Consider the following 24,022-nt stretch of genomic DNA (forward strand, 5'->3'; position numbering starts at 1 on the left):
GATTAAGGTTGATTTGTGGGCGAAACCACGTGATAGTGAGTATGATATTGATTATGTATAATGATGGTTGATTGGAAATAGTGTTGTTGAAATTTGGCACGAGGAAGAGTATATGATATGTAAATGTGTTTGAGTTTGAGAAAGTGTCAATGTGTGAGTTGAGGAGGCTTGATGTTGATTTTGGTATATTTTGATTGATTTCAAAGAAAGAGATGAAATTGGCATGTTTTGGTTGATTTTGAAAAGAGTTGAAAATGGCTTGTTTTGAAAATGGCACCTTGTGGTTTTGTATGAAAATATGGTTTTTGGGCATACTTTGACGGGACATAACTTGGACTGGGGATTTCTGTTTTGTGCCAAACTTATTTAAAAATGAAATTGGATCTGGGATGTCCGTGCCGTTCGAAGAACGGGCGAAAAACGATTTAAAATGAGAAAGTTATGTCCGTCGGAAGATTGGGGGTTGAATCTGTAAATTCTGCAGCTTTTAACTTAGAAAATTTTTAGCAGAATGACCCTCCGCGCGTAGGCGCACCTGGCGCATACGCGCCGTTCTTCAAGAAAACACCATCCACGCGTGCGCTTGGTGTGCGCAGGCGCGTCGATGCGCTACACCAAATGCCCAGCCATTTTCCCGAGAGTTGTGCCAGTTTTGTGCCTGGGGCACAAATGTATCCGCGCATACGCGTGGCTGACGCGTGCGCATCGTTTGGCTAATTTTCAATCCACGCGTCCGCGTGCATGACGCATATGCGTCGATGAGTTTTGTGGCCATCCACGCGTGCGCGTGGAGTGCGCGTACGCGTGGCCCTGTTTTCATGCCAAAGATGGTTTTTGAGTTTTTAAAGCCAAATCTCATACTTCTAAGCCTCCGATCTCACCCCTTATGTATTAAATCATTATGATATGCCTAGCAATGAGAAAGGAGCTAGGGGATGTGGTAACTTGCGCGTGAAGCAAGGGGAAAGGTTATGATCAATGATGGTCAAAAATGATTATATGAGATTGGGAGGATGACGGTGGAAGTACCGTGTATGCCATGAGCCGAAGGGCTATATTTATTGATAAATAGCCGGTTTTTGATTGAACCATGAGCCGGATGGCTGAGTGGTTGCGGGGTTACGGCAAAGCCATTACTGTTTATGGCTGAGTATAAATGCATATATGATTAATGAATGAATGCATTAAATAGATAATAATGAAAAAGGTTGAAATGAGATGTGTGACCCCGGGTAGTAGGCAGTGGCGTTGTCCACTTGCTCCGGGTATGAGACGGAAAAGGATGTTTATGATAAATGAGTTTAATTATGGAGTTTTGAATAAATGTGTATTTGTGATACCTGGGTAGTAGTAAGGGTGGTGGTTCGTTCCGCTTGCTCCAGGTTAATGTTTGAGATTTGATAACAGTGATGATTGCTTCTAAACTGAACGAATGTATGTTTTGAGATCCTGGGTAGTAGCAAGGGTTGTGGTTCGTCCCACTTGCTCCAGGTCAGAGATTGTGACGCCTGGGTAGTAGCGGCAGTAGTGGTGAATCCACTCGCTCCAGGTTGAGCTTTTAAACACCCGCCTTGGTAGTAGCCGCAGTAGTGGTTATTCCACTGGCTCTGGGTTGAGCGGGTAGTAGCAAAGGGGTTGTAGCTCAAACCTACTTGCTCCGCAATGGGTGTTTCTGTCCAATGGTTAGCTACCAGGACATGTCGGGTTGGCTATATAACCGACAGATGATATCATCAGCAATAGGGCAGGCATTCATCATTTGCATATGTTTGAATTGTTTGGGTTTGCCATTTGTTTTGGATTTCTACATCATATATGCCATGTTACCTGACTATATGCTACTTGTTCTACTTGTACCATATTTGTGTATTACTTGCCTGTATTGCTTGTGTTTGTACAACTGAGAGGCCCCTCATGCTGGTGTCGGTGGGTGTGAGGGCTGTTCTTGATGGGATGAATTGATGATGCGATTGCATGATGATGATGATTATTGAATGAGATAATTGGAGCTCCCTGGGTAGACGCAGTGATGTGGTTTCACTAGCTCCAGGCGAGGGTATGATGTATTGATATGGAATTGCTGAGGCAGGACAACTGGTGATGGTTTTACTTATGATTCTGAGTCTGATTCGTGGAAGAGTCAACGAGTGGGAAACATGTGAAACATGAATTAAATTTAGCACTCCCTTATGACAGTTGCCTATTCATGGATTAGCGAGAACCTAGGATGAATAATTGGTGAAGAAGTTTAGGGTGCTTAGTGAGTTTTTATTGCAGTGCATTGTAATTATTTGGCACTTTTACCGTACTGGGAACCCATGGGCCCGGGGTTCTCATTCCGTATATATCTCTTGTTTTTCAGATACAGGTCCAAGTGCTCAGAAGTGAGTTGTGGGTCGTCTGAGAGACGGCGAAGATCTTTATTTCCTCTACTTTGTGTTTTGATTAGAATCTCTCCACCTTTGTTTTGGAAAGGTTATATTATGTATTGAACTCTTTGAATTTGCCTATAGAGGCTCTCATGTTTCCTTCAGGAGAGATTAGGATATACTGTTGTCAACTACTTTCATACTGTACCCTAGCCGACCTAAACTTTGCAGGTCGCGACTAGTGGCTATTTACTTTTGTTATATATATCTATCTGTTATCTATCTCTTAATCTCCTCTACGCCTTGTCCGTATATTGTTTTCGGCTTCACGGTTTATCTTTTGTTGTCAAAACGTGAGTGATACGTCTTCGCGATTTTATTTCTACTCTTTTCAGGCTTCTCGATTAATACTCCTTTTGAAATTACCTATATTTAAATATTAAAAATCCACCTGAGAGTCGTACCACCGTAATATCATTGACTTATGACTCGAGCATAATGATTTGGATATTAGGGTGTTACACAGATGGTATCAGAGCCGGAACCCGGATCGATGTGCCAGCGAGGGCGCTGGACTCCCTTAGGGGGGTGGATTGTAAGGCTCACATCGGTTGGAGAGGGGAACGAAGCATGCCTTATAAGGGTGTGGATACCTCTCCCTAACATGACACGTTTTGACGAGTGAGTGTGGGGGGCTTCGGCTAGCATCCCTATCATCAAAGGCAAAACCGTGAGGCCTTGTGTGCCAAAGCGGACAATATCGTGCTAGCGGGTGGTCTGGGTTGTTACATACTACATATAATAATCATTCTTAGCTTTTAGGGTTTTAATGGGACCAGGACCACATTGAGTAGAAAATTAAGATTTGCCACGTCAGCTAGCCGTTGCTGGCTCCAGCATGGCATGGGAGGTGCCAGATTATTACTCTGTTTGCTGACTGTGCGCCGGAAAGGATCGCAGGACAACTATGGGTCCCGGAGCTGAATGTGAGGGATACTGTTAGGGAATTTTGAAAGTCAAGGACGATTATGGGTAACTCGCCCAATCTCAAGGACCACTTTGAGGTTTTAGTCTAGATATCTCATTATTCGTTATTTTAACTTATCTATTATATATATTTTTTTATTTACCACTCAATATATTAAAATACAATTTATATCTAGATAGGAATTACATAGATATTTAATTAAAAGAGTATTTAATGTTTTAAAATATAATAACAGTTTTAATTTCTTTGAGTTTTCTTTTTACGTTTTTTTTTTGTGTTTTTTAAATAAAAGACAAGCCTATAGCAAAAATAGGAAGAGATGGTAGTATTTATTGAAGAAGAAAAAAATAAATATAATTAAAATTCATACATTCAAAATGTGTTTGAACTTTGAAAAATGAGATGAACATGAGAATACACAGACACTTGGCTTCAATGAATCTGTTTATACCATTCAACTCAGTGTTCTCTAGCTTTTTGTTTTCTTCCCTTCTATTTCATATGAATTTATCAGTGCCAAACATGCATCACATAGTATTTTTTAACTCCATTCTAATCCATATATTATCTTTGCTAAACAAAATATAAAAGAAAAAAAAGACAGTAAATAAATTAAAGTTATTATTATTTAAAGAGAAAAGGATATATTAGTATTTTTGTATTTTAAATTAATTAAGATCTAAATGAAAGATAACATTAATTTAAAAAAGTTAAATTAAAATTAACTCAAACATTGATATTTAAATTATAAAAAAAATTGACTTTTATATTTTATAAAATATCATACTGACGATAATTGTAAATATTACGCTATTTAAAATTAAATAAAATAACACAGATAAAACAAATAAAAAATAAAAAATAACTTAATCTTGTATAAAATTCACTTATAAAATTCTGTACCGAAAAATGAATTTAATTTTAGTATATTAATAATATAAAATATTTTATATAATCATTCAATTCAATTAGATTTATCTATTTAGGTCATTATTAAAAAATAAATTTTAATTACTTTAAATTAAGCAACAATTATCAATATATACTATATAAGGGATACACTATTTCACTAAGAATGATTGCTATAAGGAATAATTTTCCAATTTTTTATACTAATATTAGAAAGTTTATATAATATTATATATAATAATATTATCATTATCAATGTTATATGATATCAAAACAAAAAGAAAATCACCGTGATAATATAATATTATTAATATTATATAAATCATTTTTGTATTTATTTTTCTGTGTTAATATAATATTTAATTAACACATTAAGACATATATAATATTTCGTTAATACATATATAATATAAAGTGATTTACAAATAATTTTATTGAATATTATAAATCAGAGTGATTTATAAATTATTATTAATTTGTTTATAATGTATAATTAAATTTAATGAATTCAATTAGAATAAACAACAAATTATTTATTTTATTTCAGACTTTATAAATGAATAAATTAATTAATTAATATAACAAAGTACAATTAATATAGTAAAATTAATCAGGTAATATATATTATAATAAATTATATTGATATTTAAATATCTAATCAAATCAATTAGCTGATATAATTAAATTATAGTAATAAATTATATTGAATGAGTTAAAATAATTAAATCAAAAAATACTCTCTAAAACATGCTACGTCAACTTCATAAATGCAGAAATCTAATTTTTATATAATAGAATAGATTTAAATTCATGTTTTTTCTAAATAAAAAATCCAAAAGAATCAGAACTCGATGGAATGGATTTGGGTTTTCTTTTTCCTCTTTGTTGGACTTCTTTTGTCATCCATATGCTAATTGGCTGCACCTCTAATTGGTTAGCAAAGTTATTTATTTTACATGCCCTCCACCACCTTGGAAACGATTCATTGGCGTAGAAAGAAAAATGAATCCACTAAAAAAAAAGAATTAACTAAACCACTACTTTCACTCTTTCAGTGAAAAAAATTAACCCACGGCAAGTCCTTTGTTTATCCAAGAATCTTTCCCTAATCACAACTGAAGTTTCATAATTGAAACAAAAGAGCCAGTGAAAGGCTGAAAGCTTTATTTATTTATTTATTTATTTTTGGGTCTGAAGCTTATTGTTATTCATGATTCCATTGATGTTCATTATTAATTTAATTTGATGAAGCATGAAGATCCATGCACTGCATCCAATAATGAGAGCCTCACATAGTCACATGCTTGGCTCCTCTTCACCCCGACAACCATATCCAACACCTGACAATATCTCATTAGTTTAAGGTATACGCACAAGACATCACCAAAACACCAAGCACAACGTTTTTCTATTTAATCTCTCCATATACATGCTATTGTTTAATAGGTGACAAACTAGCAAGGGAAAGATGAAAAAAAAAAAACGATTTTGTTTGGTAGACAATGACTTTTGTAAACAATGTGAACAATATGTTCTAAAATTGACTCAATAAAATAAAAAAAATATTCCACCCCCAATTACCTCATAAACTTTAATATTAGAATAACAATCTGCACACCTAGTGAATTGAACATCCAGCCATTGTTAACTGTGTATAAGTAAATCGAATCAAAAGAAATAACCGTCCAATTAAAAATAATAAACATAATCATTTGCATACTTATTGAATTGAACATCTGACTTATCCATTATTTACATTGTTTAGTATTCTCATTGTCTACCTATACTTTTCCAAAAAAACAAAAAAGAAAATTGGAAGTGTGTTAAAAATATGATAAAAACAGATAAGGATTAATAAATCAAAATTGTCCATGAAAAATGTCGTGTTCATTAATTTGATTATCGAAAAATTAAATATCTGAAATTAGTCCTATAAGATACAATAATGAATCAAATTAGTTTTTTATTAATTAAATAATAACATTTATAAAATAAATTATATCACTATCATTATCTTGCTGGGTAAAGGACCAATCTGATTTGTAATTGTATTTTCCAGAAAACAACAATTTGATATATTGGGTCTATTGAAGACTAAATTGAGACACGCTTAATCTTTCAAGGACTGGTTTAAATTTTTAACTATTAAGCCTAAAATTAACATACCTCAGGGAAGGTACCATAGGAAAATACTTTTAAGTTTTAACTAGTCAACGGCACTTATAGGTTAAAAGGAAATGCAAATCAAAGATTGTGTAAGGTACAACTTCTTATTGTTATTTTTCATCACACAAATTCACACACATAAATGATGCACTTCACAAACTACACATACAGAAACATAAGTAGCTTCCACACAGAGAGGGTTAGGGTCTTTTTCTTTTGCAAGTTTGTGACAATCATGAAATATAATGAACCTTACTGAATATAAATGTCATTAAAAAAAAAGAAAAGAAAAAACATAAGATAGTAGAAATAGTAATCATATGATTGAGGCAGCTTAATAATATGAAATTTCTATCCAGTCCAACATGCCCTCGGTTCTTTTCCCTACAATCCCTTTTTTCCTTTTGCCTTGATTTGCTTACCCAATTTTGTTTATAGAAGCTTTTTAGTTCCATTGACAGTTAGGTGATAGAAATGTGATCGTTTGTACTGCCCTAGTTCCTGCTTTTGCTTTTCTCGACGGCTCTTGGTGCTGCAATAAAGGCCAGAAATGGTAAACTTGAATTAGATCAAGATACTTAGATATTCTGTCTTTTTTGAAACAACTGTCGATTTTGACAAAGAACTAGACAATCCATTGTTCAAATCTATTGATTTTTCAGTGTATCATGTCCGACTTAATTGTTTTCAGATGGAGTATCGAAAACTAAAACATGCTAAAGGACCTTTTTCTCTCACTTCACTATATCGAATAAAGAGTAAAGTATGTTTTTTATCTTTAGCCTTTGTGATTTTCTTCAAAAATGTCCCTAATGTTTAATTTTATTCAATTTTGTCCCTAACGTTTTTTATTTGTGTCAAAATTACCTATGAATATTAACTCCATCTAAAACGTTAGAGACAAAATTGAAAAGATCTAGGGGTAACTTTGACACAAATCGAAAACTTAGGGACAAAATTGAATGAATTAAAAACGTTAAGGAAAAAATTGAATGAAATTAAATGCTAAAGTGTATTTTTGAAGAAAATCGCAGACGTTAAAGACAAAAAGTATACTTTAATCTCGAATAAGAATAGATTAAGCTATGTCAAGCTCTTTTTCCACATATTTCCTGGGTGCAAAAACAAGAGTTTATTTTTCTAGTTTTGTTAAATTCCAGAGTAAGCATGTAGAGGGTATTGATATGGCACAACAATATAATTTTGAACTTCAATATGCAACTATGTTGAAACAAACACAATTTGATAGGGTTTGTCTATTCAATTTTTTTAAAGGTAAACGATTTTTCATGAGCTTTATTATGTTTCACTATCTTTATGATATACTTCACTAATACCTTTTCAGATCATGTGTTAATAGAGTATAAGATCGATGGTTTGGAACAGAATTCTAACCTAGACCAATGGCATCAGCGCCCTTCATGATCCTCAGCCTCCTGCATGTTTCGATGAACATCCTGCAAGGGTTTTCAACACCAAATTGAAATTAGCATAGACATACCCAACAGTGATGATGAAGTGCTTATTGTTCAACACTTCAACAACATTACAAAGTTCAGTAATAAACAGACCAATTATTTCATGTTTAGTTTTTAACTCCATTTCTTTATGAAGTCTCATACTCTCATAGACTTAAAAATATTTCAAATCTCATATATCACTCCACAGTCTTTTTCTTTTTAAATGTTCAAGGTTGAACGAAAATGTTAAAAGTCCAAATGTGACATTGGCTAATCTGCTCATGAGCATGATAGGTAGAATGATTTAGGGTATGCCTTGAAAGGTGACAACCTATGCAATCATCAATCCCAATTGAACTACCGATATTTCAGTTGTATTACTAGGAAATCAACAAACCTTGACAACCCAGAATGATCAAACTTCATAAAGTGTGTTTAGGGGTGATGCAGAAGGAGGAATAGAGAAGGGCAATGGCAGGTCAAAGTGTCCCTTCGCCTCCTTGCCACTCTTGTATTTTTCCATAGTATTCTATTATTAGTCATTCCTTTCATCATCATCTTTAAGTCTCCCTTACATACCCTTTGGCTTTGTTTAGAAAGATGACATGGAATAGAATGTTCAAATGTATTATAGGTGTTTTGGGACTGACTTGAAAAGAATGAATGTAACGGCATGAGAGGGACAAGCATTTCCCTCCCCTCCCACATTAAACTCGCTGAACGAGAAATAATGGGGTGGCAGCTGAAATTCTATTCCACTCCTTGCTTTTCCATTTCATTCAAATTTGGACGACTATATTCCGCCATATTTGAAACTCTCCACTTCCTAGAATATAATTTTAAATTTTCAATACAACAACAAAAGCCTTTTTCCAACTAGCTTTCGTTGGCAACATGGCTTAGATTAGGTAGCCTTTTGTTTGTCAATAATCAAGTTCTAAGAATATCACTTTAGTATCTTTTAAAAGGGAAGAAATTCTGTTTTTAAAAGAGATGCCAATAAAAGAAAAGAAAGTACAAAAAATGAATCAGAACTTACTCCCAGGGAACATCACCCACTAGCATCCAATCACCGTCTTTATCCTCATAAGTAAGAACATATTCTGATCCATGAAGTAGATCCTTCAGCTTGGTTTCACTCAGCATTTCCTTCCCAAGATTTCCATGAGATCCACATTGACCTGAAATAACATCAAAATAAGCAGTAACTCCATCCAAATAATCCAGACTCAAGTTAGCTAAAAGTTAAATTTTCTAAAGCAAAATTGTCTCCTACCTATGGTGAAGCAGCTGAACATCTTCTCCAGAGCAGAAGAAAGCTCTGGATAGGCAGAGTAATTCTTCAAGTCCACTTTTCTTAAGTATGGCGCGCCATCCATACTTACCTTCACAAACAGTGCACCAGAAGCCATTTTTCCATCTACTTCTTCAGCATTCTTCGAAGTAGTAGCCAATGAATTTTTCCTAAATGATCTTATTGGAGGCCATCCTACAACCTGTGCCCTGTGTACAAGGATCATCATTCATCAGAGATTAGTTCTTTTTTATTAAGCTCAAACTTGGCGCCAATTCCAGCTTTCCACTTACTTTGGAGCTGGTGCACTGCTATTATTATTCACAGTGGAATCGTTAAGGCTTGGCCTGGTTTCTTTGGCAGCATGAGGCCTCTCTCCCACCTTGGATGTTGCTACTTCATTGACTTTCGCTTGCTGAGCCGCAGCATTCTCAAGCATAGAGCTCGATTTCAATCCCACAGTAGGAGAAGGCCTAGATGGCAATATTGTATTGGCGTCCGAACTAACAAGCAATTTCTCCTGCATAATATATATTTCAGATCCTTTTAGTGCCTAATCCAGCATTTAAAAACTATATCCCCTTCTGATTAAATTGGTACTTTCCCTTTTCAAAGTATTTTTCACTTTGCAAATTTGGTTAATCCGTTACCCAATTTATCTTTATACAAAGGTGGTTACTTTCACAAAGACATTTTCATGTGAAGATGATATTATAAACCATTAGATGGTTGACATGTTTGACTAAACATATTGAATTGTTAATCTAAAAAATTTCTCAAAGTGATAGATATTTTGAATGAATGGAATACGTTTTTACCTCAGAGAACCCATTCATTGCATCCGAGAACCCTCTTTTGTTGCCCAAAAGAGCAGGCTTCGACGAGGAATGATGATCATCAGCTACAGGACGCAAAGGAAACAAAGGTTTCTCATCGAATTGAGTAGAACTCCTCAAGCAAAGATCTGAGTCTCTTTCAGGAGACTGAGATCCCGGAAGCCCCAACCTCAGCTCAGTAGCTTTGAGGTTCAGATTGCTTTTAGTCTCATCAGAGAATGAGGGAACTGAGCTATCCACAGAAGAACAATCAGACAATCCCATGTAGTTTCGCTCCTTCAGTTTCGAGCTGTTCAGACAATTCACACTTTCCATGGTGGATGAGGAAGAAACCAACAGAGTCACATGGCTCTGCTGACCTTCCTCATCCCCCACCACGCCGAGTAGCGGCCGAGACATAGCAGTTCAATAGAGAATCTCCCAATTTTGAATACCTTATCATCAAAACAATAACACAAACATCTGTCATGCGTTGCTTACACACTGAGGAATCTTCAAACACACAGAAACAAAGCAATAAATAAATAAACAATTAACATTGTAAGCATAGCTGGCCACACTTGATTCATAAGCAACCTCAACAAATTATAATTAATTCATTGATTTGAGTAACTTCATTAACCTATTGAAGCATACTATTGTTCACAAATTTTTTTTCCAATGTTTCTTATGCTTTCAGCCTAAGAAGCATGAAATTAGCATCAATCACCAAGTATGTCATGCTTTATGACTTGTTCATGAAATTTTTTTTGAAGTTTAATAACATAAATCTAGCCTCAGGGTTTTAAGAGAAAGACCTCAGAAGGAACACAAACACTGAAGAATCAACAATGTATGTGAGACTGTTAAGTATATTAGAGCAATCCCTTAAATAATGAAAATAAAAAAAATAATTATTAGTTAATAATAAAAGAAATACTTGATGGCTATGCTTGTGTTTGTGTTTGTGTTTGTTTAGTGCAGTGAAGGAATTTTGAGAAAAAATGGAAGACATTGATCAAAAGTTTTTATAGGAAAACCGAATAAAGATAAAAAGAGAGGCTACAAAAGTTGAAAGCAAAAGGAGGCAGAAGAAGGAGACATAATTTGCTTGGAAGCAAAAATAAATAAATAAATAAACACTTTGTGTGCTGAAGATGTTAACGTTTTACCTGAAGAATCAGCAGATCAAAGGAGAAGAAGAAAGGGTGAAGAAGAAGTAGGAGAAGGTGAAGAGTGTGATTGAGAGAGAGAGAGAGAGAGAGAGAGAAGAGAACTAAGGACCCTCCATTTTGGCACAAAGTAACAAAAGCTTCTTTGTTTGTTCGATGTGAAACACCATGCATTAAAATATATAATGTAATAATAATATAATAATCAATAAATATGACTTCAATTTATTAATATAAATAACGATTATTTTATGTGTATATTAAAATTAACTATCAAAATTAATTATCAATATAAAATACATATTAAAATATAAATATATATTAAAATAAATTAAATTATATATATTTATACATAAATATATTAATATCTAATTTTAATAGTTAATTTAATGTACGAATAATATTTTTGTATAAATAAATAAATAAGAGACTAAGAGAGTGCCTTAAACAAATAAAAAATAATTATACTGGCTGGCTGTAGTGCTGTACCAAGGAAATTTAAAATACGCTGGCTATTTTTTATTTATTTTATTTTATGTTATATTAATTTGATATTTATTTACTCGGAAGTCGCTACTTTCGTGTGAATTTTGTGTAGCCATTGTGCACCAAAATCGAGTTAATACTCAAATTGGCCCCTGAAATTTGACCCCCAACTCAATTTAGTCCTTTTGGTTTCAATTGATTCAAATTGTATCCTAAAATTTTGACCCGCGCCTCAAATTAGCCCTTCTGGCGTTTTCCGTCACCGGAAAGCTGAGCTGTCAATTTTCGTTGACACCTGGCACCCTTGCAGTTAGATGACATGGCAAAATGTTTGAAGGCATCAATTTAACCCCTAAAAATTTTAAATAAAACCTAGAAGTCCCAATTTCCCCAAATCGCAAGAGTGTCTCGAAGAGTTGAGAAGAATGTTGGGAAGCAACAGCTAAGGCTCAGGTAGCTCTAGTAGAGCTCGTTCGCATGGTGGGTGGGTGAAGAATGCACACCGTGACAGAGGTAACAGAGGTGACAGAGGTGGAAAGGTTCCACATTGGTGCGGTTGTGGGATGATTTGATATGGGATGGAATGGTTGGTGTATCATTCTTTGGGCTAGGTGTGGTCTCCTTGACAACGTTTTCTGCACCAGTGCCATTGGGTGTTAACTCCATCAATTCAGGTACTTCTTCCTCTACCAGGGGTTGGGAAACTCCATGCTCATAGTATATGTGCACTGTTCCCCCATTGTTCTTTGCATAGAAGCACATCTCTATTAACTCTTTGTCATGACTTAGTGCTCGCAGTCCACTCTTCATAGGTCTACCAGGAACAAGCCACCAACACTCAACCATGTTATCATAACCTAGGATCTTGTAGTAGTCTCTTAGTGAAAATATATCTAATACGTCCTCATCCAGCCCCGTCAACTCATCAGTGTGATCATTGTCATAAACCAAACTGCCATTTGGTTTGGTGACAAAACTGCCTCCATGATGATACACAATCGTTATACCTTCATCCATCTATAAATAAGATTCAGGAGACACAATGGTTAAAAACCCACACAACAATCATACAAACCCACAAAAATCAAATGAAATGGCAAAATTAAAATAAGAACATTGAATACAACAATCATACAAACCCACACAATAATAATCAGAACATTTCAATCCACAAAATTCAAGGTAAAACTAAAATAATAACAACACAACAAGAATAATATAGAGCTATTTTACAAGGTTCACTGGAAGAATCGGTCAAACACCAGGTACCAAAAGAATTACTCATCCTAGTCAAAACAAAACTATGTACAAAGTACTAAAATCAAAATTCTCACAAAAAAAATGAATAGCCAAAATGAATAGGGACTAAGAGACCAGAGATCTTTAACCATAATAATAATAATAATAATAATAATAATAATAATAATAATAATAATAATAATAATAATAATAATAATAATAATAAACAGAGAAATAATCAACAAAACATATTATTTTTATCTGTGTTTTAATTATTGTTAAAACCAATGAACATTATTTTCAATCTTTAAGTAGAAAAGCAAATAAGAGAAACTCATTGTCCTATCTAAAAAAATGACAAGAAAATAAAAGGGCAAATAATTTTCACAACTGATTGCCAAAATAGAACAAAGTAATTAAAATCTTCACACAATCAATTACATAACTAACAACAGTCACAAGTGTCTGAAATACCTAAACATGAAGGATTATACTTTTTACAAGGATAATTAATGGCAGAGTAATTCAGACACCAGAAGCAAAAAAAATTCATTTCATTTCCCATTTAACAGCTTAAGAGAAGGGTTCTTGATAAATAAAATAGACTACACTTTAATCATTAAGTCATTCATTTCCTCAAAGATTCCAACTAGTAATCACACCTTCAAAGTTCATGTATTAAAATAGGATTTTTTTTATCAAAATTATATTCTTGTTATGATCATTACATAATGCAGTACTCCCTTTCCACTATATCAGTACTCTTGTAAATAATAGTACAAGAAGGAACAAGAAAACACATGAAAGCAAACTTGTCAGGTGTGTTCATTAGTAGTGGGATATGAAGGAGTAAAATTGTTATTTTAAAGGAAGGGTTCTTGATAAATAAAATAGACTCCACTTTAATCAGTAAGTCATTCCTTCCCTCAAAGATTCCAACTAGTAATCACACCTTTAAAGTTCATGTATAAAAATAGGATTTTTTAATCAAAATTATATTCTTGTTATGATCATTACATAATGCAGTACTCTCTTTACACTATATCAGTACTCCTGTAAACAATAGTACAAGAAGAAACAAGGAAACACATGAAAGCAAACTTGTCAGGTGTGTTCATTAGTAGTGGGATATGAAGGAGTAAATTTGTTATTTTAAAATAAAATATGAAGAATCAAAGACTGCTCAAACGGACAAAGAACTGAACGATTCAGTTGATCACAGTCACACACATGCAAAAAAATTAAACCCTAACAAACAAAAACTCTATTATCATCAACAACCATAATCAACCACATTCTCCCAAAGTTACAATGATGAAGTGGACTGAAAAAATTGAAAACAACCCACAACCAACATTTTGAGAAAAAACAGAGCATGAAAGTTGAGAGCAGCGTTTTTGTTACTAACCTGTTTTTCAAAAGATCACTTGCAGCTAATTAATCTTCACAATGGAGAGCGAACCAAGTAAGAAAATTTTCAAACCTCCATTACTGAGACACCCATGGTGCTTCTCTGAAGGGAAGGGAACGTATACGACGGGAAGAGAAGGAAGAGAAAGGGTCAATTGGGTTTTACTTCAAAAGTGGTTACTGTTTGGATTTCATTTAACTCCTTTTTTTCATGTCAACGACGTCGTTCTAAGCATTTCGGCGCCAATAGTAAAACGGCGTCGTTTTGATACTGCCAGGTGTCATTTAAAATTGCCAGGTCAGCTCTCCGGTGACGGAATACGCCAGAAGGGCCAATTTGAGGCGCGGGTCAAAATTTCAGGGTACAATTTGAGTCAATTGAAACTAAAAGGGCTAAATTGAGTCGGGGGGTCAAATTTCAGGGGCCAATTTGAGTATTAACTCCACCAAAATCACGAAAAACTATCCTTTAAAAGAGTTCAAGTTTAGAAAAATAATTTATTATTTATGGCTAAATATATAATGTAAATTATACGAGGGGAATTGATTAAAATACGAATAATTACTTAAATCAGTCTTAAAAATTTTTAAAGTGAACATTTTAATTTTTAAAAAAATTAATACGCAGATTAATTTTTAAGATTTTATTCCAGTAGACAAATTAGTCCTCAGTCTATTGTTCAAATCAGTTCTCAAAAATTTTAAAAACGGACATTTTAGTCTCTAAAAAATATTAATACACAGATTAATTTTTAAAGTTTTATTTTGTTGGACATAATAGTCTCGTCTATTTTAATTTTATTATATGTCAACCTTTATTATTATTAGTTTAGCTTTGTACATGTGAATTATAACACTAACATGTTAATACACTTCTATTGAAAACAAGTAAGGTGAATAATGATATTTTAAAATTCAAATTAAAATATTTTTTTTAATACAAACATGCTTTTTAAATTAGGACATCTTTTAATTATATTAAATACAAAAATATTAAATGATTTCAATCTTAAGTTTCTTGTATAATAATCTCTAATAATTGTATTATTATTATTGAGTGACTATATATATATTTTATATTTGTTATGCATGCAAAAAAAATTTTTATATTATAAATACATACATAAGAATCTAATTAATAAATTTATCATTATTTTTGTCTAAAAATACAAAAAATTATGGTACAATATTATTGTGCAATTAATAAGAAGAAAAAGAAGAATTTTATTTTATGAACTGGGCACTATTATGTCTGATGAAAAAAAATGTTGGGGATCGATCTATGTATTAATTTTTTTTGGAACTAAAATATTCACTTTCAAAATCTTTAGGAACTGATTTGGGTAATTATTCTCGAAAAAATGAACTAGAGATTGATTTCTCCGTCGGAGTAAAATCTTAAGAATATTTTAATGTATTAATTTTTTTTGACTAAATTTTCAACTTTTAAAATTCTTAAAAATTGATTTAAATTATTACTCTTAAAATAATAAATCTATTGGTATTTTAAATTTTTAATAAAAGAATTTAAGTTCAAATTTTAAGAGATTTCTATCTTTTTTTTATAAGACCTATTTTTCAAGTTAAATTGCATCAATTAAATTTCTATTAAAATAATAAAAAATATTACGCACGCACTCAAATTCAGTCATTAAATCAACTATAAATACATGTAATGTTCAACGTTTTTATAATTTATATTTAAATAATTATCTAAATCAATTTCTAAAGATTTTAAAAGTGGACATTTTAGTCTAAAAAATAATTAATACATAAAAATATTTTTAATATTTTATTCTGGCAGACAAATCAGTTCTCAATTTATTTTTTGGCAGAATAATTACTCAAATCAGTCCTCAAAGATTTTAAAAGCAGACATTTTAGTCCCAAAAAAATTCATACACAAATTAATCTCCAATGTTTTTTTTCGTCAGACATAACACTCCCCATCCATTTTTCGGCATGACTCACTAAGTTCTTCAAGTATTTACTAGAAAAAGAATATTAGTAAATATTATAATCATTCTCACTGTATACACAGTTCCGAATCCAACAAAAAGAAATATATTAAGAATTTAAGTTCAAAGAATTTAAGTTCAAATTTTAAGAGATTTCTATCTTCTTTATTATAAGACCTATTCTTCAAGTTAAATTGCATCAATTAAATTTCTGTTAAAATAATAAAAATATTACGTACGCACTCAAATTCAGTCATTAAATCAACTATTATATTTATGTATAAATACATGTAATGTTCAACGTATTTTTAATTTATATTTGAGTAATTATCTAAACCAGTTTCTAAAGATTTTAAAAGCGGATATTTTAGTCTCAAAAAAAATTAATACATAAAAACATTTTCAATATTTTATTCTGGCAGGCAAATCAGTTCTCAATTTATTTTTTGATAGAATAATTACCCAAATCAGTCTCCAAAAATTTTAAAAGCAGACATTTTAGTCCCCAAAAAAAATTTATACACAAATCAATCTCCAATATTTTTCTTCGTCAGACATAACAGTCCCCCGTCCATTTTTTGGCATGACTCACTAAGTTCTTCAAGTATTTATTAGAAAAAAATATTAGTAAATATTATAATCATTCTCATTATATACACAATTCCGAATCCAACAAAAAGAAATGTATTAAGTCTCATATTCTCTTAAACTAAAAGCATATTATTGTGGTTTATTTAGTTTTGGAAAACAGACGAAGGATTGTTATATTTGATAGAGAAAAATATTGGAGATTGATCTGTATATTAATTTTTCTTAGAGACTAAAATGTCCACTTTTAAATTTTTTGGAGACTGATTTGGGTAATTGCTCCATCAAAAAATAGATTGATGACTGATTTGTCTGTCGGATTAAAATTTTGAGAATATTTTTGTGTATTAATTTTTTTTAAATACTAAAATATTTGCTTTTAAAATTTTTGAGAACTGATTTGAGTCATTACTCTTTATATTTTGTATTTTAATATATATTTTATATAAGTGACTAATTTAATAGTTAGTTTGTAGTATATATATTGTAAAATAATACATACATTTTATATAAATAGATTCTAATATGATTATGCCATAATGATTACAGTAACTATACAAGTATTGTTAAAACTAAAGTCACATTTATTTGATATTTTATAAAATTTTTTGTAAGCAACATTTTTTAAAAAGTGTTATTTAACAGAAAAAAAATATTACTTTAATTTTAGTAATATTTTTTAAACCACCATATCTCCCATAAGAAAAATATAGGGGGATAATAATACAAAAACCGAACAAGGTAAATAACGACTTAAAAAATTAATTAATTATTAAAATAAAATCATATTCTCAATTAATTAGTGTAATTAAATTTTGAATTTAAATAATTTGGATTTGGCAATGTAACCTCCTCTCAACACATTATAACACTACGTTTTTATTCTATCTCAACCCTTCTACCCCTCTATTACTCACACTGCCATTCAATCCGACGATCTTTCCCCTCTGTTGGTAGCCCGACGTGCCTCCCCCCACCACCCCCGCAATGCGTCGTTGCCGATTGTTGAAGCTATCTCACGTTCTCTCCTCCTAACGTCAACGTTACAGGAGGTAAGCAATGTTATTGTGCTACATTCCCATTATTTCGCTGCTGCTGTCTCCATGCAACCTTTGCGCTGCTACTGCTTTCTCGCGCTGCAGCCGTGGTTGTCGCGCCACTCTTCCCTGGTAGCATTGCTGCGAAGTCACACCACTTGCCACCACTGCTGTCTCACGTCCCTCTCCCGTGTTGTTGCGTCGTGCCGTGTGTCTTCCTTCGCGTTGTCGTCCTGCCTCCGTCGCCATTCTTCTTCTTTCGCTATGATTTGGATTTTTTTTATGTGTTTTAAATGTTTTTTCTGCTGGATGTTTTTTTATTGTACATGAATTTTTTATAATATAGGATTGTGGATTTTTTTTTCTCTTAGTTGGATGTTTCTTTTTATCGGCGATGGCGGCATGATAAGGGAGGCGGCGGTGAAAATAGAATTTAGGGTATGTGAAAGTAAAAATATATAGTGAAAAAAGTGAAAGGTAAAAGTCAAATTAAAAATAAAGATGAATAAAGGTCAGTTTGGAAAGTTTTTTTAAAAGTAATTTTTTTGAACTTTTGACTTATGAAAAGTAGTAGTATTAATGACTGGTGCAATTTTCAAAACCAAATTGTAGCTTTCTAAAAAGTTATTTAGGAATTTATAGAGAAGTTAAAAAAATGACTTCTCTCGTAATACTACTACTTTTTATCATATTTTTACAAAATAAGCACTTTTAGAATTAAAAATCTAAATAAAAAATAACTTATTTATAAATTATTTTTAATATAACTATTTATTATTTAAATTATTTTTTTTAAAAAAATTTAATTAAACTATTTATTTAAATTAGACCTAAATATATTAGGATATTTTTTTATATTTAATAGATTATTTATGTTGCACCTCCGATTATCTATCTAACGAAATTGCTCCCATAATCATCCTGACATATATGTTTTACTATATATATATATATATATATATATATATATATAGTCATATCATACTAAAACGACTTTTATAATATATATTATATATTACATTTAATGATTTAATAAATATTTTACTGGATATAACCCTTTGTTTTCTAACACATAACAATATAACACCAAGAAAAATCAATGTTAATATGACTTTAGTGTGAAGATGCATATAGTAGTTCACCCTTTTAGCTTTGATAGAATACTTTTCCCTTTATTTATTCAATTATTTTGTCACCTTTTAATTATTCCGCCGAACAATTTGAGGAACCGCACCTGAAAGGCGTAGCTTTTCCGGTGATTGACACATCACCGTTGATTTATCCCTTCTCATGAAATCGACGGATGGGAAGTCTTTACAAACAATATATATATATATATATAAAACCCGAATTGATTTTAACTAATGTTAAACCCGTGCATCGCACGGACTTTTATTTTAATTTGACATAATAAATTAAAAATAGTATTTTATAATCATAAATTTTTTAATTTTAATATAATATTATCATCGTTACTATATAATAAGTGTATTAATTATGTTATTTTATATTTATTTAAAATAAAATACAAATAGAACAGTTTAAAATCTATAATATTCTTGAATCATAAAAAAGGAGATCTGAAAAAATATGAATATATATAACTGTTAAACTGTATTGATAGCATATCAATTTTACACTAAACTTTATATAAAAAAACTAACAAAAGTTTATCGACAATATAATATTTTACTAACATCATTAGATAAACAATTGCCATATGATGTGCTCTATGTTACACATTTCATTTCAAGTCTGAAAGTATAATTATAGATAAATTAGTTAAATTTACGACAAATATTCGTATAAAAGTGTAAATTATAACATGTTACTAAAATGAAAATACTATTTTTTTATCTAAATATTATTAAAAACTTCTTTGAACATGACATTTGTTGTTGATGACTTTTGATTGTCATCTTAGCCTAGAATTAGAATGTTCAAACTATTGTGACTCTTAACTCTTGACAAAGCAACGTAAAGTTGTCCATAGGTGAATACTGATTTTGGCAAGTAAAGTCCAACATATGATAATGATTTACCACATAATGAAATACCTTAGTTTTTCAATATTTTTCTCCTCTTATATAGTATCTCGTCAGCTAATAATGCCCAAGTTGTATTCTAAATACAATTTAGTTTGCTAATACTATTAGATATCAATAACATCACAAATAGTTTTCTCAATTGATGACCAAACCTCATTAATAGTTATAATGAATTTTCTATCGTCATACAGTAGTCTCAATGAATAAAAAGCATCTTGGAAGTTAGGATATGTAATCCTATTAACTGTCCTAATAGACTCATATGTTGTGCAACCTTTCTGAACAATTAACAAAATTCTTATATATTAGATATCACCTATACTCGATGAAATATAGTTTAACCTCACAATAGAATACTCTCTCTTATGTGAATACCATTCCCTTTTTCTCTATCATAAACAAATTGATTTGGAAATTCAGCATACGTTAAAGTTTGACTTGCTTTAAATTCTTTTTTGGCCTCCGTCCATACTAAAAATACCATACCTTTTTCTTTCTCTTATTCCATGATTTTCTCAAGATTGTCATTGTTTTTAAAGATGATATTTTACTTTTCAGACAAGTGAAATGTTAATAACATCACTGAAGGCCATCTCCGATGAATATCAAAGCCAAAGTTCTCCACACGGCCTCACATGCAGACAAATATCCACAATCATAAAATTGTTTGATCTCATAATAATCTGAGCATCCTCTCCACTGAAAGCTTCTTTTGAAACCTCAACTGCCACCTTGTCTGAACATTTATTCATGTACCTGAATAAATATTTGATAGTATTTGACTTGTTGTAGTACTCTACGTTAACATGCTCTTGATAAGACATTAGCAGATATGCGTTGTAAGAAATTACATTCCTATTATCTATATAAAATCCCTTTCTTTCAATAACTATTCTTGTATCTTATCTTCTATATGATAGGTTTCTACTATCATTAATAATTGTGGTGTTATTGAATGTTTTAGGATAATATTTGGTGTAGTACTCATCTTTCATGCAGGGAGATTTTGCGTAAATGATCCATGAATCATATATGTAGACACAGTTCTAAACAATTTTGGATATCAAACAGGATCGGACAATCCTAACAATATTAACCGGCCAATTTAAGTTGTGTTTGTTATCTTGTGGTCTCCACTCAACTACAAACGAATATGAATATGTGGTGGACCTCTCTTTTAAAATTCTACCATGTACATCATTATAATAAAAAGATAAAAAAAATAATATATTCACTAAAAGAAACGTCGTTAAAATCGACGGCTAAATTGACGGCTAAGCCGTCGATAATATTGAAATTCGACGGCAAAATAGACGGCGTAGTTGGTCGCTATAAAGCTTGTCGATTTTTCAAAATGCTAATAAAATCGACGGCTGTCATGGTCGTCGATAATAATTTAATAAAATCGACGTTTGTTCCGTCTGTAATATGGGCGTGAGAATTTTACATTCTTAATAAAATCGACAACATTGCCGTCGATATTATAATTTAAAATCGACGTCTTCTTTGTCGATAATTGATTCAATAAAATCGGCAGCCTTTGTGTCGATATTTAACTCAATAAAATCAACAACACTTTTGTCAATAATATGTTTAATAAAATCGACGACAACGCCGTCGATATGTGATTGAATAAAATCGACACAGTTGCCGTCGATTTAATTATTTAGATAACTTATAAAAGCGACAACTTTGCCTTCGATTTTAATAGTTATATGTTTTCATTATTTTTTATTTGAAAAATAGTAAACCGTTAATACAAATAAATTTTTAAATATAAAAGTAAAATTTATACAGAATATTAGATAATAAGACAAATAAATTTTTAAATATAAAAACAAAATTTATACTAAATATTAAATAATGAGTTTACAAACTTATCAAAATAATAAATAACCCTCTAACATAAAGATTTAAGACAAGATAAATTTTCACAATAGCCCTTTTTTATTAGTCAACTTAATTCTTAACGAAAGCACTAAAATATTAAACTATAAAACTTTAAAAAAATCATTATTACAAAATTTAACTATTATAGTTGAAGGATTAAATTCCTCTAAAGTAAAAAGGTTAATAAGATGATAAAATAATACTCTAATTATCTTGGAATACCCTTTGCTGGCATCATTTACTTGTCCAAGTAACTCAAATAGATAACAGCGATAAATCCTATATAATAGACTACAGTCACAACCAGTTACAAACACCAACCCAAAAGTAAGTCAACTAATTAACTGAACTATCAAATTTCAACCATGAAAAACTACCACTTCATTGCAAGAAAATTAGTACAAACTAGGAACTGTTATCCTCTATGAAAATGATCCTATCAAACCTTGTTAGGCCTCTGTGGTAGAAGGAGATTATAAAACATGCAAGAAGAAATTCTTTCCCTTGCTATCAACAGCTTTCTTCCACCCACACCATCCACCATTAACGATCTTTTTCAGCCTTCTTTGCCTAGGGCTCAGCATATGTTGTCCAGTTAGAACAGAAAAACCAAAGGTTAACGTCATATTCGTCGATTTTATTTTCGACTTCTGGTTCGCCCATAATATGACGACAATAGGGAAACAAATTAATGCATTATAAAAATATCGACGACTAAGCCGTCGATTTTAATATTTTTATTTTTAATTATTTTTTTTAGTAATATCGACAGCAGGCTGTCGAAAATTATCGACGGCAGAAATAGCCGTCGATTTTTGCCGTCGATAAACACGCTTTTTCTTGTAGTGATTATAAATAAACTATCTATTTTATATATATGCTTTGATAAATATATAATTGTGCAAATAATTTAACAAAAAATTTTCTTAAAAATAAAGTTAAATGATGAGCAATAAAAATACTTTATATAAAAATATACCTTTCTTTCACCATTTGAGGTATAAAAATAATATTTACAAAAAATTATCGATGACTACAATTTATGGATTAAAAAGATGAGATCATATAATATGATTTTATTGTACCAACCTCAAGACTTATAAATCAATGTTTTTACTAATCAAACAATAAGAATTACAATAAATCAATATTTAATTACAAAAATATAATATATAACCATATCTTTGTCAGAATTTTAAAAATTTGTACAATAAACGATAATTTTTTGTTTATAAAAAGCATAACAATATAAAGTGCTGATATTGCTATTTCTTAGGTTACCTGTATTCTCAACAACATCGAATATGGCTGGGTATTTAATTTGCATAGAATTATCTAATACAGTTGTGTTTTCAGTAATATCCTCAACTTCTTAAAAATTTTTTGAAAGATTTATAGCCAATTCCTTCAAAAATGATTTCCTTTGTCTCAGGTGTCTTCCTTTTTCAGCTATGCACATTTCTTCTAATTCTTTAGTATCTAAATTTGAACTAGATGTACCTGTCCCTTTAATCATTAAAGATAATACATCAAGTACTTTATATTATAAAAAAATTAATGTATCCTTAGATTCAAAAGCAAAGTACATTATATTACCACATTGCTACTGACTATGTTGGTAATGTTGCTACATGTTATCATCATCTCTGTAAAATGTCCTTGCATTGATGTATTACCTATTAAAAGCATCATGATTTAATTAAATTTTTGAATCAGTTGAATTATGAATATATATTATGAAGGTAGTATTAAAGATAAAAGAAGTAAAATTTTAGTTTTGTGATAATTACAATCTATAATGCTTATCTTACCATGCATCTTTTGAAGTAGCATAGTCTTCCTATTTAGTCTTGCATCCCTATTCAAATAAATATAAGTTTAATCTCACAATCAATAAATTTAACTAATAGTTAAAATCTTTTTTTTCGTTTCTTTAAATAAAGAAATTGAAAATGAATAGCTTATAATTAAAAAGAGAGAAAAAGATGAAAGTACCTCTATCATTGTAAAGAGACAATAATCTAAAAAATAACAATGTAAATGGAGTAAAGAGAAAATTTATAAATGTGACAAATAAAAAATTTAAATTTAAAAATCGAAATGGTTAAGAAGTCACTTAATTGGGAATTAGTATTAGAATTTCAAATTTTAAATTTTTAAATAGAGTTTCCTAATTAGCTAGTGCAAATTTTA

At 31.0% G+C, this 24,022-nt stretch overlaps 1 protein-coding gene across 2 annotated transcripts; it reads right to left on the minus strand.

Moving 5' to 3' along the window:
- Window positions 1-6,517: 6,517 nt before the first annotated feature.
- Window positions 6,518-11,391, minus strand: LOC112762526 (auxin-responsive protein IAA9). Of its 2 annotated transcripts, none has more exons than XM_025808390.3 (7): window positions 11,174-11,391; window positions 10,005-10,456; window positions 9,480-9,706; window positions 9,169-9,395; window positions 8,932-9,073; window positions 7,828-7,889; window positions 6,518-6,964 (listed from the first exon to the last, which is right to left on the minus strand). In XM_025808390.3, the coding sequence occupies exons 2-7, from the start codon at window positions 10,419-10,421 to the stop codon at window positions 6,927-6,929; spliced, it is 1,113 nt and encodes a 370-aa protein (XP_025664175.1). In that variant the 5' UTR covers window positions 10,422-10,456; window positions 11,174-11,391; the 3' UTR covers window positions 6,518-6,926. The 2 variants fall into 2 exon arrangements, with proteins under 2 accessions (XP_025664175.1, XP_025664176.1); XM_025808391.3 differs by lacking the exon at window positions 11,174-11,391 and adding an exon at window positions 10,820-11,105.
- Window positions 11,392-24,022: the final 12,631 nt, after the last annotated feature.

This window comes from Arachis hypogaea, chromosome 17 (genome assembly GCF_003086295.3).
Source record: "Arachis hypogaea cultivar Tifrunner chromosome 17, arahy.Tifrunner.gnm2.J5K5, whole genome shotgun sequence".
Taxonomy (NCBI): Eukaryota; Viridiplantae; Streptophyta; class Magnoliopsida; order Fabales; family Fabaceae; genus Arachis; species Arachis hypogaea.